The following is a 17,471-nucleotide window of genomic DNA, read 5'->3' as shown; positions in this document are numbered from 1 at the left end:
AAACGTAAACTCACAAAAATCGCTAATGCAGCTCCTAAAAACCATGAAACTACGACAATTGGTCAAAGGAGCAACACACACAGCGGGACACACACTTGACGCAATCTTCGCCAACAAAAATCTTATCACCACTGCACCACCATTGCAGATACTCTGGCGAGACCACCTCATCATTCCATTTGTGATCATGCTACCAACTAAAGCAGCCAAGCAGCCAAGTCCCAACTATCACAAAAAGAAACTCGAAGGTCATCAAAGCGAGCAACTAAATAGAACAACTTGAACTCACAAAACCTACTACCATTAACCTGTACGAAGCTGACATCGACTGAAAAACAGAGCTACTTCATGATTGGGTCTCTAAAACAATCAACGGCATCTCCCCTGAAACACCTTTCCCCGTCACAAAAGAGAGCAATGGCAAAATGGTTTACCCCACTGCTCAGCAACATGAAAAAAAACAACAAGAAACTCGAACTGGAATGGAGGAAAGAATACGACCAAGCAAAGAGAGCCCAATTCCAATGACAGATCCGATCTTACAAAAAAGAAATATAAAAAGGCCAAAAAGAAACACTACGATAGCAGAATCACCAAAGCCGCCAACCCCTAAAAAGAACTGTTCAACATCATAAACAAAATGAGGAACCCACTGGGATGCAACAACACCCCAGTACCTTCCTAGAAACTATGCAACGACCTAGAGGACCACTTCAACAACAAAAAAATCAGCGGCACACACAACCAATCCCACCAAACGAGGAGACACAGCATAAAATCCAAAGCTTCCCACAAATATCAGTTGAGACACTCATCAAGCTGCTAAGACATAGCAACAAAGCAGGCTCCCCCATGGACCCCTGTCCCCCAGACATTTACAAATCCATCCTCACATAGGGCTCACCACTGGAACACTGCAGAAAACTTTTAACCTGTCACTCGCAACGGGGAAAGTACTGCGATCATTCAAATCGGCACACATCAAACCACTCCTCAAGGACATGAGGCGACATTGAAGACCTCTCCAACTCCAGCTACAGACATATTTCAAACATCCCCAACCCAGCAAATCAGCTAGAAACCTACATCTACAAACTAACAAAAGAACAACTAGAAAAACAACAGCTGCTGGACCAGGCGCAAGCCGACTTTAGACCCGCAAGAGAAACAGAAATGCACTCTGGGATGCCCTAAAGACAAACGCAGACTGCAATACAAACTATGCCCCAATACTACTTGACCTCTCTGCAGGTTTCGACACAGTCAGCCATGACATCCTCATCAGGAAAATAGAAGAAATAGGAATAACAGACTTAGTCCTACTCTGGATAAAATCATTACTAGCAAATAGAACGGGAACTGTCTGGATAAAACCCTTCAAATCCGCTCCACGGGTCACCGACTGTGGAGTACCACAAAGATCAGCCATATCCCCACTGTTCTTCAACACCTACCTGGCTCGGCTAATGAAGATAAAAAAATTCAACCTTACGTGCTACAACTATGCAGATGACACAAAAATCATCTTTAAAATCGAAGATACACAAGAAGAGAACACAATGCTGGGAGGAACTCTATGACTGGATGAACACAAACAGCCTAAAACTCAACCCAGGCAAGACAGAAATCATGTTTATATCCAAAAACCTGAAAAATTACATTTATATCACATGGCCCACAGAACTAGGAACAGCACCCACACAATCGAAAATAGTTAAAAATCTGGGAATCCTAATGGACAACGCGCTAACATTAGAACCACAAGTAAACGCAATAATCAAGAAATGTTTTTTCCTCCTATAATCAGTAAAAAGAATCCTACCATCCCTTTCCTTCACCTATAGGACACTGACATTCATCGCACTCATCATGTCTGGAATTGACTACGCCGACAACCTCTTCCTCTCAATGCCAGAACACCTGCTGAAGAAACGGCAATATATCCAAAACGCAGCAGCCAGACTCCTCCTCAAACTATCATGAAGAGACCACATCTATCCAAAGCTAAATATCTTACACTGGCTTCCAATCAAACAACGAATAACGTTCAAAACAATGTGCATAACGCACAGAGCAATCCACGTCCAAGGAGCAGGATTCCTACAAAAGAAAATAACGATTTACCAACCGTCAAGAACACTCAGATCAAGCAACGACATAGGCCTAGAACCAAACTCTTACACAAGGAAAAAGCTAGGGGGATCCTCCTTCTCTCACCTGGCAGCAAAAACATGGAACACCATTCCGAAAGACATACGAAACACAAAAGACCACCTAAAATTCAGGAAACTACTCAAAACTTGGCACTTCAACACAGAACCCGAAGGAATCACCTGAAAAAAAGGGAAAATCCCCAGGACTCACCCCTCTCAAGCGAAACCCCCTCGCTAGACAAAGCAAGGGGCAGGGACCATTGCTACAGATGAAGGAGCATTAAACACTAACGGCAGACAGGACAGGGAGCGCATAGAATTCATAGGGAGAGGACCACGCCCTAGGAGCTCAGGGAGATGATGCTAGGCAGAGTCCACTTATGACAAAAGAGCAGCCCATAACCTTAGCAATCTTATCCCTAGGTGGGGGAGGCCATCACCTCCTGTCCCGCCCAAGGATCACTAGTCAGCCTCAGAGATAGGCCACTGCCTCGTGCTGAACCAGGCGAATGAACCACTGAAGAATTCTCCAGCAGACAGCAAGGCCAAAGACACCCAACACAGATGCCCGAAAGAACAAGATAATCCCACTAACCCATCTGCTAAAACCTCAACTCTTGGCACACACCTCTCAAACCCTAAACAAACGCAACCACTCTCCTGCACCACAAACCCCAAGCCCTTCACTACACTGCAACAACAAAACAAACCACACAGTCTCGCACAACAGCATATGGATGCCCACAGATCCGGAAACCGCACCCATGCTCAGCGAATGGTGCTAACCGAACTGAAGCTGCCAACAGGACATCACAAATCTTGCTCTACCTTTATCCCACTACACCCTACTAACCAATCCTACCCGCTTAACTTTCAGATCCACCGATGGTGATAGTGCGTGGTATAATTATCCTTTAACATAACATAACATAACATAACATAACATAACAGATGTTTACATCCAAAGACATTCAGGAATCTTTCACCTCTCTGTCCGGCGTACATGAGGTAACCATTTATTGTAGATGCTGCTTTCCTGAAACATGCACCTTTTAATCCCGACGCAGCAGGGCATAGTTGAACAAATAGCCTCTCACAGACTCCTAGCAATTTGGCACTGTAGCTATCAGTGGGGTCTATGAAACACCACTGAACTACCTATGGCTTCAATTACAGGACAGTGTTTTTAATGGCCAAGTAGAACTCAGCTCTCAATATTCTACAACAGTAAATCAAAACTTTTTTGTTGGCTCAATATTCATGCACAACTTAATAAGCATAAACTTGTGATTTACTCACACTTTTAATTGTGTGTTTTTCATTAAATGAAAAAGTTTAGTTAAGTGCAGAATCCCAGACTAGGGAAAACAATAACCACGATAGAAAGTATTTATACAAATGTTAACTTATCAGCTCTAAATGAAACCCTTCATCAAGCACAACAAGCACCTAAAGAGGACTGATCGCCACACTAGGGTTTATTGGCCTCTTCCTTAGTTTTCTGTGTGTGCTAGATCGGTCACCAGACGGAGATCGCCTCAGTCTCCTTATCCCAGTAGTTTGGCGCAGCAGAGAGGTCATCTCTAATGTTTTGGGATCAAGCTGAGGTGAAGCAGCCATACTGCTTTCGGCTGTTGCAGAGCAATGCGGCTGCCAATGGGCTTTAATGATCACCTGTAGCATGTCAAGGCCCCCCTGCAGGGTTTTGTTGAGAAGAGCATTGCCCTCCACCAAGCTTGCATTTGTCCGCAGCACATTCGCAGCTAGAGTCTCAATATTTGATGCACTGGCTCGCTGAGCTCGCGCCAGCCGGTTGATGGCAGAAGTCTGTTTTTGAATCGAGGTGTTAATTTTCACGAGTGTCCTTGTTTGGTGGCGTAGATGAACATTTATTTGTCTAACGCTGCATTTCAGTGTTTCATATTGTTTATTTTGAAGGTCCACAAATGTATCCAACTTCTCAACTAATGGAAGAATGTTTCTAAGGAGGTGCTGGCTGCCAGCTCCAGCGTCACCGTTTGGCAAATCAGTCTCTCTGCGCAGATTTTCTTCAGCTTTTAAAGGGGTTGTGTTTTGGTGTGGCTGACTTTTAGGTTTGATCATGAATGCAAACGTGGGCTCTTTAATACCGCCATCATTCCTTTTCTTTCTTTGTACTCGGGTTTGAACTTTGTTAGGTGTTGTCTCTTTTCCATGTTGTTCTGTTGTAAATGGTTGCGCTTCCTTAGCTGTCGCCTCTTTATTTGTATTTTCAACTGAAGGGTATTGATTTTCTTTACCCATGTCCTCTTTTCCTGTCTGCTCTTCAGACTGGTGGGGACCTGCCATAGGTCCAGACTGCATTTCTGTTCTTTCAGCTGTATGCTCCTGTTCTTCCCTAGGTGAAACTTCTGGCGCATCCTCCACTTCTGTTTCTGCCTGGGCTACGCCCTCTTCTTCATTATACAAAGAAGATGTCCCTGAAAAGAAGACAAAACAAATTATGAGAAAACAAAGAACTGGCCGATGTCCACCAATACTTGTTTTTTTAAGCATTTGAGTGTCTTAAATCACTGAAAACGTTAAAAAGACACAATTGTATTGCATAAGTAAAGCTAACAATTGAAACAAAAAAGCTGGCACATTGGTATGTTGCAAACTGCAGTGGATTCACACCTTGACTGTTATTAAACTCGAGGATGCACATCAAGCACAACACATTGGGCCTCATTACGAGTCAGTCGGTCAGGAAATAACGGTGGCGGTAAACCCGCTGCCACCGGTGTTTCCGGACCGACTGATCTCGAGTCCTGCAGGCGGGAGGTGTCATTCCTGCCAGGTCTGACCTGGCGGGTTTAACACCTCCCGCCTGCAGGTGGACGCGGAAACACCAGCACCATTACAGCATGGTGCCGGTGTTTACACTTCCCCATTCCCATGGAGTCCTATGGGACTCCATGGGAATGGGAATTTACCGAATTCTGCTTCCGGAATTCCCGGGTCACCGGGGTCGTAATGCCCCTGTAATTCCGGGAATCACAGAGGCGGAATGGTAATACGAGGCCGGCGAAAACCTGCCGGAATTTCAGGCACGGTTACCGCCGGACTCGTAATGAGGCCATTGTCTTTATTGGTCGCCTTTGCCAGGATTGTTACTTGTCCAGCCACATGCAAGGAGAAGCCAGGAGCATCCAGACGGAAGGTTTCTGGTTCACCAGAGAAGCAATGTGCTTGAATGGGATTGCAAAAAAATACAGTAACCTGTTCTAAATTAACCTTAATGATAGAAAGGGAAAAATGCGGACTTAACTGAAGTGGTGGACTTTGTCAAAGATCATTCCTTATACAGAATGTGTATGCTAATTCCCTCATCACGTGATCTTCGAAAATAAAGAGAACAAAATGTCCAGGGTGCGTTGCCTGCATTTACTTGGAGTGGGCTTACCACAAACTGAATAATGTATACAGCTCTGCAAAAAGCAGAAGTTCCCTGAATATGGGCATGTTAGGCTGGCTTTTGCAGCAATCTGTCCAGTCAAGCTAACACACAAAAAGGTGCATAGATTCTTAATCTTGGAATACAAATAATCTCAGCATCAGAATTCTGTGCAGGTTCTAGAGAAGCCACCACAGGGAAATACACCTTCCCCTGTGCTACCTACAAGTTTTGTTGCAACTGTGGACTGTAGTGGAAGCAAAATGTCTCTTCTGAAGGAGCTGGCCTGAAGTGGTGGCAGCTTAGCAATTATGCCCTACCGGCTACTAAACTTTGGTTTCCCTTTCATTTTTTTCATTTGTTTTAGGCAGGATAACTGTTCCCAGAAATCGAAGTGCACAACACTCACAATCAGAAATAATATTATAGGGAATACTGATTGGCCAAAGCTGTGTAAGTGAAAAAGAAAAGGTGATGAGTGAGTCCCTGAGTGCTCATTCGTCACCTGAGACCTTCCTCTGTGTCTTACTGAGGGCAACACTGAAGAGTAACTTACCTCCTCTTTCCTATCATGCTTCTTGAAAGGAGTCAAATTGCAAGAGCTGTTGTGGTGGCTTTTATGAGAGCTCCACAAACACCTGCAGGCCTTTCTAAGCGAGAGCGGTGCAAAAAAGGAAAGCTGAAGTAGCCTTAATGGGGTGCAAAGGGCCAAATGAGGCATTTAGAAGTGGAGGACATGTTGGGTTCTTGCACACACAAACCAACACTCTGGCCGAGTTGCAGAATTTTTGAAATGCTGGTGCCCTGATTCTGAAAATCCTAAAGGCAATACCAAAGCATCACAGAGCTGCTGACATCACTAAACTGTGGGCCACCCTTTTGAATACTGGATACAGTAATGCGGGTGCCCAGAGAGTGAACCTACCTGAAGGCCTCCAGTTGGCTCTGTGAGAAGCCTCTACAAATCTACAAGAAGTTACAAACACTAAAATTATTGGCTAGGATGGCTCCATTTCCTAATGATTAAGCATCAGACTCGTTGTGATCATCTTGCTCAAAAACGAAAATAAAAGTTAATAAAATGTTCTTTACAAACAAATAATAACTGCACTATGAAATAAGGATAAATGATATCTATGGTAATAGGTACAATGATCTGCATTAAGCTCATAGGACTCCATCGAAATATTTTCTTGTTTCTAGCCACACCTATGGAGTGCCCAAAACACTTTCTACCATATGGCCAATAAGTAATAAACTAGTTTAAATGAGGCAAACATAAGATACCTTAGCATGCGCTTTGATGTCCTAAACGTAAAGTGGGATGAGTGTTGCTAAAAACTGAATTTTACTATTGGAAGACAGCACTTAAGTAGTTATGAATGTGTATAAATCCCTCATTGGATTGTATGTATCCAATACCATCTGTGTAAGAGTTGGGGGAGATCCTATTTATGGGAACACCACCTTTAGGGATCAAAGGAAGCGTGAAGGAAAAACAAGGGAGGGTGGTGACCATGTCTCTTAATGCCACAATCAGGTAAACAATGTGCCTGTCATCAGAAGAAGGAGCAACTAAAACACCAGGCTAAAGCCCACATGTATGGGGATGGCAAACAGCCTATAAGGGAATGAAGTCACGGTCAAAAAACAACCACTATGGAATAACAAAACCAACTGTAGTATTAAATTTCACTAAAACTATATAAAATGCCTTTGTTAAAAGAAGGAAGAAGATATCTTCACACAAATTATAAGTAAACAGCAATAAATCAGCAAAGTACTCAACACCATCAAGTTTCATATCTTTTCTTCTTCCTGTCCTGAAGACGGCTACATTTGCATCAACAGACAATTTTGTGTATTGCCTGATTCTTTTTGTTGCTATTAGCCGAAACATATGTCAACTTTCACAATATAAACCTAAGATGTCTAATAGGGGCTAATTTCGCCTCTGATAGAGCTGGTTTGATTAAGCAGTGCTGTACTACTTTTTTGTGCTTGATTTTGTACATCTAGTGTCCACAAGACACAATATACACGTACTAACCCCACCCTAGGTCTTATTGTGTTATATCAGACTCCCCGTCTGGTTTTGCTGATGCATTGCTGTTTACTTATAATTTGTGTGAAGATCTCTTCTTCCTTCTTTTAACAACGACATTTTATATAGTTTTTAGTGAAATTTAATAATAAAATTGGTTTCGTTATTCCATAGTGGTTGTTTTTTGACCGTGGCTTCATTGTCTTATAGGCTGTTCGCCATCCCCATACACACAGGCATTAGCCTGGTGTTTTAGTTGCTCCTTCTTCTGATGACAGGCACATTGTTTACCTGATTGTGGCATTAAGAGACTGGGTCACCACCCTCCCTTGTTTTTCCTCCATGTATCCAATACCATTACACAAAACATTGCATGTATTTTATTTGACAGGATTTATTTTTAAATGGCATCAATCCATTACAAAGAAATAAATACATCAAACACATTGAGTCATTATTTGACAAAAAACATTCCTACTTGGTAATACAGGTCTGCAAACGATCATCAGTCATTTGAAAAGGGGGATGGAAGAATACAATACAGAATATTTATTAATTACCACGAAAATAAAAATGTCAGCGGTTAATACAATATGAATTATTGACTGGAAATGTGAGTCATTTCCACCAAAGCAAACCTTTACAGACTTTTCAGCAGACTATTATGAGTAATAAAAATCCAGTCCTCAAAAGGGTCAACAAACTAAATATTGTGATGTATCAAGCCAGATGGAACTCAAACGACCAGTTAACCCACAAATATCTCCTTCTGGAAGCCCATAGAAAATGTACATTTTGATCAATACCATGTAGCTGAAATTTCTATTAAAATAGATCCCATAATACAAGTTCAGATGTAATTCAGACAGGATGTTGGGCAGAATGGACACGATTTCAAGACTTCTCAGATAGTATGTATATGCAACTAAGAATGAAGACGTGTTTAAAATGCTTTGTTTAGCAACACAATTTGAACAATAAATCAGATTCATTTGTGTTCGACTCAACACGTTTACTAAGGCTTCTACTAATTCAAAGATAGCAAGCAGAAGAAATCCACCCTGCTCATCAATGGCGGGGTGAACAAGGCATCAAGAAATAAAACTATATTTGGCTGAAAACAGCAAAACAATTATCCATAAGAGCAATTTAATGCAGATGTAGAGGATCTTGAAAATATAGGAGAGTAATAAAGAAGAAAAGGAAGAAACACTGGTATCTAAATTGAAGGGGCATCGGGGAGGGAAAAGGTTCATTTACAAAAGGCAAATTAGAACTAAATGGATCAACTTTACGATGAGAGCTAAAGCTCACAAGTATCTGCCAACAGTAGGTCTTTTCTTTCTTCCATTTTGAAATCGCACACGATTGAGCAAATTTAAAGGAAATATTTCAAGCAATTTATCACCTCTAATTTGTTTTATGAAAAAAAAATAAAAGCTTATATTCTATTCTATACAGCTAAATTCCAAAAATGGTGATAGTAAGAACACGGGCAGCCGAAGACTGAAGGACACCTTCACTCAAAGGTTTACTTGCCAGCCTCAAAAACGGTCTTGTATGCTTTACTGGTTAAAACTGAGCATAGGCAGTGAGAATGAATAGTAGAAAGAAGAACTGATAGCAAAAGTCAAGTTCTACACTCTCATGCTGTTAACTCCTGGGTCCAAACATACCTCACCACAAACATGGTTTAAGTTACTTACCTGTAACTATTGTTCGCCAGCATGGGTCTGGCATGGATTCACATGCTCATGAATATTCCCTGTCGTCAGGCTTGGCATCCTCGTAGCATCCTCGGTAAAAGAAAAAACAGTTTCACTTAAAAATTGTATTTCTCCTCTAAACCAATCACTGTCCTCTGGGTCATACTGCCCCCATCCAATGACAGTCCTCTCCCTAAGCCCCTCCTCTGGCAGCCATCTTCAGATTTGGTAAGCACGTAAAGTGGCAGTATGAGCAATAAGAGCCGCAAAGGGGACGAGGGAGGGTTCGCATGTGAATCCATGGAAGACCCATGCTGAAGAACAATAGTTACAGGTAAGTAACTTAAAGCTTCCCCTGCATGGGGTCTGGCATGGATTCACATGCTCATGAATAATGAATACATAGCAGTACAACATTACATAACATGGGGAGGTGGCAAGGCTCAACAGAAGCAATTAATGCTTACCTCCTGAATAGTCTAACCTCAAGTGAACAGGTTGCATAGCACTGCTTGGACGACTCCGGACTACTCCTTGGAACCCCTGTTGACGCAGTAGAACTTCGTGAAGGTGTGCGTGGACCTCCACGTTGCAGCCCTGCAGATGTCGGGCAGGGGTACACCAGACAAGAATGAAGTTGTCACAGCCATCGCTCTGGTGGAGTGGGCTCTCGAACGGCCAGGCAGTGGTCGGTTTGCCAATCAATGACAGTGCGTGATGCAGCTGGAGAGCCAACTTGAAATGGAAGCTTTGTATCGGGCCTTCCCATGGTTCACAGGACCAAATTTCACAAACAGCTGTGAAGTCTTCTGAAAAAACTCGTATGCGTGTCACGTAGAACTTCAGGGCACGAGCAACGTCCAGCGAGTGTAAGGCCCTTTCCATCGGTGACAAAAGTTTTGGAAAAAAAACAGGAAACACCAAAGGCTTGTTGAGGTGGAATTCCGACGTACCCTTCGGCATGAAGGAGGTGTGCGCACGCAGCACCACCCTCGATTCCTGGAAAGTCAGGTATGGTTGCTTGCAGGATAGGGCCTGGATCTCACCCACGAATCTGGCAGAGGTGATGACCACAAGGAAAGGCGTTTTCCATGAGAGAAACTTGAATAGGCTCGAAGGGAGCCCCTATGAGCCTCGTCAGAACCACGTTGAGTTCCCACGCCGGTGGGAAAGATAGAAAAAGTCTCTTGAGAAATTCCTTGATGAGTCAATGGGACCAAAATGAAGAACTTCCTGGGGATCTGGTGTAGCGGGAGATAGCCACCAGATGCACCTTGATAGAGGCATGCGTCAGTCTGGCCTTGGCCAAGGATACCAAGTATGGAAGAACCAGCGGGCCGTGACCATCAAAGGGTAATCTTCTGAGACTGGCACCTTGCAACGAAACGCTTCCACTTATGACCATAGCACTTCAAAGTCAACGATGCCCTGGACATGGCGTGGACCTCCTTGCAGTCTGCAGGCAACTCATATCCTCCAAGCTCTAGGGCTGCAGGAGCCAAGCCCTCAGGTTCAGTGATCCTGGGTCGTGATGCAGGATTGCGCTTCTTTCTCTAGTGAGATATTTTGGAACCACTGGCAGCTTGACCAGTGGCGACGCTAATAGGCTGAGAAGGCCTGGATACCAAATCTGCTGTGATCACACCAGCGCGATGAGTCTCATCTTGCATGGACACTGTCTGAGCGTGTTGATGACTCGTAGCAGGAGAGGGAACGGGGGAACGCGTACAGGAACAGCCCTTCCTACAGGAAGGAGAATGCGTTCACCCAGGCTCCTCTGCCAGCAGGTTCCACCAGCCAACTCCTGGCACTTGGAGTTCGCAGCCGTCGCAAAAAAATCTATGTGGGGCCTGCTCCACTTTCCGAACAGGCGCTACAACTGATCTTGACGGAGCTCCCACCCATGGCAGGAGAGCAGCGCCTGGCTGAGGGAATCTGCAAAGGTGTTCTTGACTCCTGCCAGGTGGAGCGGGATGAGGAACATCCCATGTCAGATGGCCCAGCGCAACAAATCCTGCGCTTCTTTGGAGAGTGCCGGGGACTGGTTGCCCCCTGCTTCCTGATGTAGAACATGGTGGTGGTGTTTCCGTATAGATCCTCACGACCTTGTCTTTCAGAGACGGTAGGAAGGACTTGAGGTCCCAGAACACTGCCCGCAGCTCCAGGATGTTGATATTAAGATCCTTCTTCTCCGACAGCTGCAGGCATCTGCCATGCAGACGTTCGGTGTGTGCTAACCATTACTCTAGGGAGGCGTCCGTGGTGACCATCTCCTGGTATGGCGGGCTTTGAAAACCTGTGCCTTGGGCGATGTTGGAGCGAACGCCCCACCATACTATCGCCTGACGAAACTCGTTGTTGTGGGAGATCTTGTCCGTGAAGCTTATGGACACCTGTATCTAGCGGGCATCCAGGAATTCCTGAAGGGGTCGCATTTGCAACCTGCAGAGCCGGACGGGGTAGATGCAGGATGACATCATGCCCAGTAACGACTTGATGACCCGCACTGTGGTTGTCTTTGTCGACGACAGCGGTTGCACATTCCCTAGAATGGCTGCTATCCTCTCCTCCAAGGGCAGCGCCAGGCAAGACACCGTACTGAGGCTTGCGCCTAGGAACAGCACATTCTGTGATGGTGTTAAGCAGGACTTTGGATAATTATCAGAGAATCCGAGATATGTTAGTTGCCGGGTGGTCGCCTATGTGTGTCCGTCGGCCAGCTCCCGCGAGCGGGCGTGAATCAGCCAGTCGTCCTGGTACGTGTATACATGTATGCAATGTAGACATAGATGGGCCGCCATGGTGCCAGGCATTTCGTGAACACTCTGGGAGCCGACTTGAAGCCGGAAGGTAGGGCCTTGAACTGGTAGTGCTGACCCTGCACCATGAAACAGAGAAACTTTCGATTATTCTTGTGAATGGGACATGAAAGTAGGCGTCCTCCATGTCCAACAACATCAAGAAGTCTCCTCTTTCCAGTTGGCCGAGCACGTGTTGCAACTTGACCATCCTGAATATTGAGGTATTTGTTCAGACGTCGTAGGTCTAGGATGGGCCTCCAGCCCCGTCTTCTTTCTGACCAGAAAGTATATATACTAGACTCCGGTGCCCAGGAGCCATTGGGGAACTAGCTCTGTTGCCCCTTTTCGCAGCATGGCCCGTACCTCTTCCAGGAGCAGAGGGATGTGCTGCCCCTGATGGGGAACAGGAGGGATCCGCAGACACCTGTGTTGAAACTCCAGGGTGTGTCCTTGGGCGAGAGCATTTGGCACCCATCTGTCAATGGTGATCTTTCTCCACTCGCTGACGAATCTCGTCAGCCGGCCTCCCACCAGGGTGCATGAGTGGGGGTCTGACGTTTCTGGCAGGTTCAGGCTTGTTTCGGCGCTGGCACCCTGCCCTGCGGGTGACAACAAAGCTGTCCAAAGCTACTGTAAGCCTTTGGAACAACATATGTAGGCTTCCTGGGTTGTGGACCTGGAAGGCTATAGGTTCGATGCTGAGAAACCTTTGGAAGACCTGCTCAGACTTTCCTCTGGAGGAGCGAACAGAAGAGCGGTGTGGCTGGAGAGTGCCCAGGGAACGGGCTGTCTCTGTATCCACTTTGATGGCCTGGAGGGACTCGTCGACGGACCCTCCAAAACAGATTCTCTCTCCATCGAAGGGCATGTCCAGCACCTTTGCCTGGACCTCCTGACGGAAATTGGTGGCTTTTACCCAACCTTGGCGACGAAGGCAAACACTGTTCCCCATTTGTCGGAATCCTGTGTCAGCGACGTCCAATGCCACTGTGATGGCGTGATCCGAAGCCAGTTTCCCTTCCTGGAAGAGAGCAATTGCATCCATAATCTTATCGTCAGGGAGGAACTCCAGAACCTGCCCCAGTTTGTACCACAACTCCCTGTCATACCTGGCCAGGATCGCCAGTACGTTGGCCACCTTGATAGTGGACGCTGCAGTCTAAATCACCTGCTTTCCCGTGGCGTCCATCCTTTTCACCTCGAGGGCGGGTTGGCCGACCACTTCCTCCTGGCCGCCGACACCACCAGCGATGCCTGTGACCTCAGGCACTTAGGTGCGGAGTCCGGAACCCTATGTTTCTTCTGCAGCTTATCCCGTTTGGCTGGAGCTCTGCAAGGCTTGTTCATGAGGTCCAGGCCCTGATCCCAAATATTATCCAGAAGAAGCACCGCTATGATAATCTTCCTCTTGGCCTTGCGCCTCTGGTAAAGAGGCCCTCCTTGCTTTCCTCGGGTACAGGCTGGAATAGCTCAAAGGCTCTGGAGATCATTGAATGAAACGATACCACCTCATCCGGTGGGGACACCTTATGTGGGCATCCAAATGTGGAGATTCATTGTCTGCTGCAACGATAAACTTGTCATTATCTATTGTCGTGGCCATATCCGTCCCCGTGTCTGTGTCTGCTGGGGCAGAAGGGACCTGGCGTGGAGGCAGAGGTTGAAATGGGGGCATGAGATAACATTTCCTGTTCTTCTCTGGCAGCTGACCGGGTACCTGGGGCACCACAGGTACTGGAGCTGAAGGCATCCTCAACTGGATCTCTGACACCAAGGTGTGTAGAGTCAACAGAATATCTAAGGAAATGTCCCTTGGCGGAGATGGCAGAACAGGAAAACTAGGCCCTTTGCCGCTGTCACCGTCGTCCTCTTCAACGTCCTCGTGGACCGTATGCAAGGACTGCTGATCTTTGTTGTCCGTGGATGACACCTCCATGGCTTGGGACGGCTGTTTCAGGGCGTCGTCCCCCCCCCTAGTTTCCAGCCTGAGGGTCTTGAACCGGAGCCTGCGCCGTTTTCACCCTTCTGGTGTGCCTGCAGACCTTGTCAAACTCACTGCAGCAGTGTTGCACCTTAGGGGTAGTGACACCTTCTGAGCCGTGGGCGCTACCTATGTAGATTCTGCGCCCTTAGCTGTTGTGGCAGTAACGGTTGTCGACAGAGTCGCCGATGAGTTCTTAACCTGTGCAGGTTCAGCCTGCTTGGGCTGTTCGGCCTTCTTCTCCTCCATTTGCAGCTTCTCGGATTTCTCACAAAGTTTAGTCGGGGTAGACGCCTTCCTCTTCGAAGAGGAGCTTGATTGTCGGCTGGCAATGGCGGTGGAGGGTGATGCTGATCACACCATATCCACTTTGGGACCTGCTTCCGTGGCGAACCCGGATTTGTGGCTCTTGGCCTTATCTTGGGCCCCTATGGATGAGGCGCCCTAAAAAAACTTAGAAGACTGCTTCTCAGACCGGCCGGTACTGGGTGAGGCATGGCCCGGCTCGGAGCACGGGTCAGAGGCCTTGGCGTTAAGCCATGCCGCCAGCCTACTACGCCTGTCCCTCGTCCTCTTCTTGGAGAAACAGAGGCATATCTCGCACTCTACCTCCTTGTTGTCCGAGTGGAAGCATTGCAGTTGCTTGTACTCCACAAACACGTTCCGTAGCCGTATATGGTGCAGGGCCTGAAGAGGGACCTTCCCTCCTTCTCCTCCTCCATCATGGTCAGAGGGTGCGAAGTAGGCCCAAGGCCTTGTAGAATCTTTGACGATCTTCACCCTTAAGGGGCGCAGACCTTCTCTGACAACGGGTCCCCACTGCCGGAAGAAGAAGAAAAGAGCACACAGGCTTCTTTGAAACAAACATAGAACTTTTTCCGTCAAAAACACGAAAAAACATACAAATAGCTCAGAGAGCAAACTCAAGGACTCCCAACACTGAAGCTTGTGGTAAAAATCTGAAGATGGCTGCCAGAGGAGGTGCTTAGAGAGAGGACTGTAATTGGATGGGGCTGTATGACCCAGTGTACAGTGATTGGTTTAGAGGAGAAATACCGTTTTTAAGTGAAAGTAAACCGTTTTTTTCTTTTACTGGGGATTCCCAGTCTGATGACAGGGAATATTCATGAACATGTGAATCCATGCCAGACCCCATGCTGGAGAATAGAGCGTGTTTGACCACAGATGGATGGTAAAGATACAGTGGAAAAATATCTGGTTCTACTGTGGGAAAGAAAGTCATTCAGTTGCAAAAAAGGACCCAGCTCGAAAGGGCTGGAAATGGCTGAGCCATTAGTCTAATTTTCCTTTCTGGGACCGATGGGTCTCCAGTACCAGCATGTGGTTGTGGGCAATTTCACAGATAATGAAGTTTCCCGTACTCATAACATTACAAAGAATAACAACGATAACATTTAATTCATTCAATTGCCAGATCAGTGAATACTCACATCTATTTATTGAAGAGATCTGATATAAAATATCATCAAAGGGTATCCTTTTAATCCCCATTTTGGAAATAACAAAGATCACTCAAGATAACCATTCATTGACTGGCAGAAAAGAACCATCATCAGGGGTACGGAGTATTTTGTTAAAATCATACTTGTTGAAGGAACAAGCTGGTAAACCAATCTACATGTCCCGTAAAAGAATTGAATTGTCATGATATGGCCTAAATGTATTAAATATTCGATACAGTCACATAATACTATTTTTTATTTGTTTACTGTCAAATACACCAGGTAGAGGCATGCTTGGAAATTAGTGCAACACAGCATGATCAGCTAGAAGAACAAGTTACTTACCAACTGCTAACGTTCTTTCGATTGGATGTTCCTCCAACGTATTCCTCATCTTAGATGTATTCAATCCAGCTTTGCTGCTCTTCGGAAATTTTTTCGGCAGAGGGCGCCGTGCGTCGATGTCGTTGAGTCGATAGTCCCTCGAAGGCCTCCGTCGAGGGTGACGTCATCAGGTGTATAAGTAGATTTTTCGATACTGTTAGATAGCTGAGTATAGTACTGCTTTTCGAAAAGTTAGCTCCCTAGACTGGGAAGCATCCAAGTTAAAGAATTTTGAGAAGGTGTGTAGCAAAGACCAAGTTGCTGCTTCGCAAATGGATCTTATTGGAACACCTCTTTGAAGGGCCGTGCAGGAGGCGATGCCTCTGGTGGAATGAGCCCTTAACCCTTCCGGAGGGTCTTTTTGAGCTAGTCTGTAGCATTCTAAAATGCAAAGCACAATCCAGCGGGAAATTGTCTGTTTTGTCACTGATTGACACAGTTTCCTTCCTGTGTAACCTATAAACAGCTGGTTGTCCACTCTAAGTCTGGAAAGTCTAGAGATGTAAAAGCTTAAAGCTCTTTTCGGATCCAACCTGTGTAATCTTTCCTCCTCCTTCGCAGGATGGGGTGGAGGATAGAATGCGGGTAAGACCATTTTCTGACTTAAATGAAAATCAGATATTACTTTTGGTAAAAATGATAGTTTTACCCTCAACACCGCTCTGTCCTTATGGAACACAGTATAGGGTGGCCCAGAAGACAGTGCCTGCAATTCGCTCACTCTTCTTGCTGATGTTAGAGCAACCAAGAAGGCTGTTTTCCATGTTAGTAATCTTAATGGACACATGTGCATAGGCTCAAAAGGAGCACACATTAAGAATTTTAGGACTACATTTAAATCCCAGATCGGTACTTGAAATGGGTGAGGAGGAAACACATTAGTGAGTCCTTTTCGGAATTGTATTATCAAAGGAATTTTGAAGTAGGAGCATTCTTCCGCTGAGCGCTTGAAAATGGAAAGCGCTGCAAGGTAACATTTTATTGTTCCAATATTCAGACCTCTATGTGCTAGGGTCAGAAGGAAAGATAATACTTCCGGAATAGAACATAGAAAAGGATCGACATTCTTTTCTCTGCACCAGTTGCAAAACTTTTTCGAACGGCAACGGTATAGAGACTTTGTTGCTGGCCTTCTTGCCGAAAGCAACACTTCATAACGTCATCTGGAAGGTTCCAATCCCTGCATCTCAGCCTTTCAGATACCAAGCATGAAGGTTGAGCGTTTTGACCTCTGGATGGAGAACCTGACCTTCCATTTGAGAGAGAAGGTTCTCTCTCTGAGGAAGACGTTCTGGAGGACAGATGGACATGTCTAGAAGGTCCGGGTACCACGTTCACCTGGCCCAATCCGGGGCAATTAGGATCAAGCGGCTCCAAAACCTTCTCAGCTTCCTGATGACCTGAGGAATGATGGGAATCGGAGGGAACGCGTACAATAGTGGGAAATTCCACTCCACCACTAACGCGTCCCCCAGGGCTCTTCTCGGGGGAAATTCCCTTGAGCAATACCTATCGCATTTTCGG

General features: G+C 45.8%; 1 protein-coding gene across 2 annotated transcripts in view; it reads right to left on the bottom strand.

Annotated features, from left to right (window-relative positions):
- Positions 1 to 3,145: 3,145 nt before the first annotated feature.
- The window catches only part of LOC138527531 (uncharacterized), a 1,006,733-nt gene continuing 992,407 nt past the window's right edge, over positions 3,146 to 17,471 (bottom strand). The window contains exon 9 of one of the 2 annotated variants that reach the window (XM_069638780.1): positions 3,146 to 4,612. In XM_069638780.1, the coding sequence (XP_069494881.1) occupies positions 3,603 to 4,612 (1,010 nt within the window). In that variant the 3' untranslated portion in view covers positions 3,146 to 3,602. The remainder of the gene's footprint in view (positions 4,613 to 17,471) is intronic. The other variant, XM_069638792.1, reaches the window with a different exon arrangement.

The sequence above is a fragment of the Ambystoma mexicanum genome, chromosome 1q (genome assembly GCF_040938575.1).
Source record: "Ambystoma mexicanum isolate Mex_15411 chromosome 1q, UKY_AmexF1_1, whole genome shotgun sequence".
NCBI classification, from domain to species: Eukaryota; Metazoa; Chordata; class Amphibia; order Caudata; family Ambystomatidae; genus Ambystoma; species Ambystoma mexicanum.
Note: the sequence above shows the minus strand (reverse complement) of the source record. Positions and strands in the feature narration are given on the sequence as shown.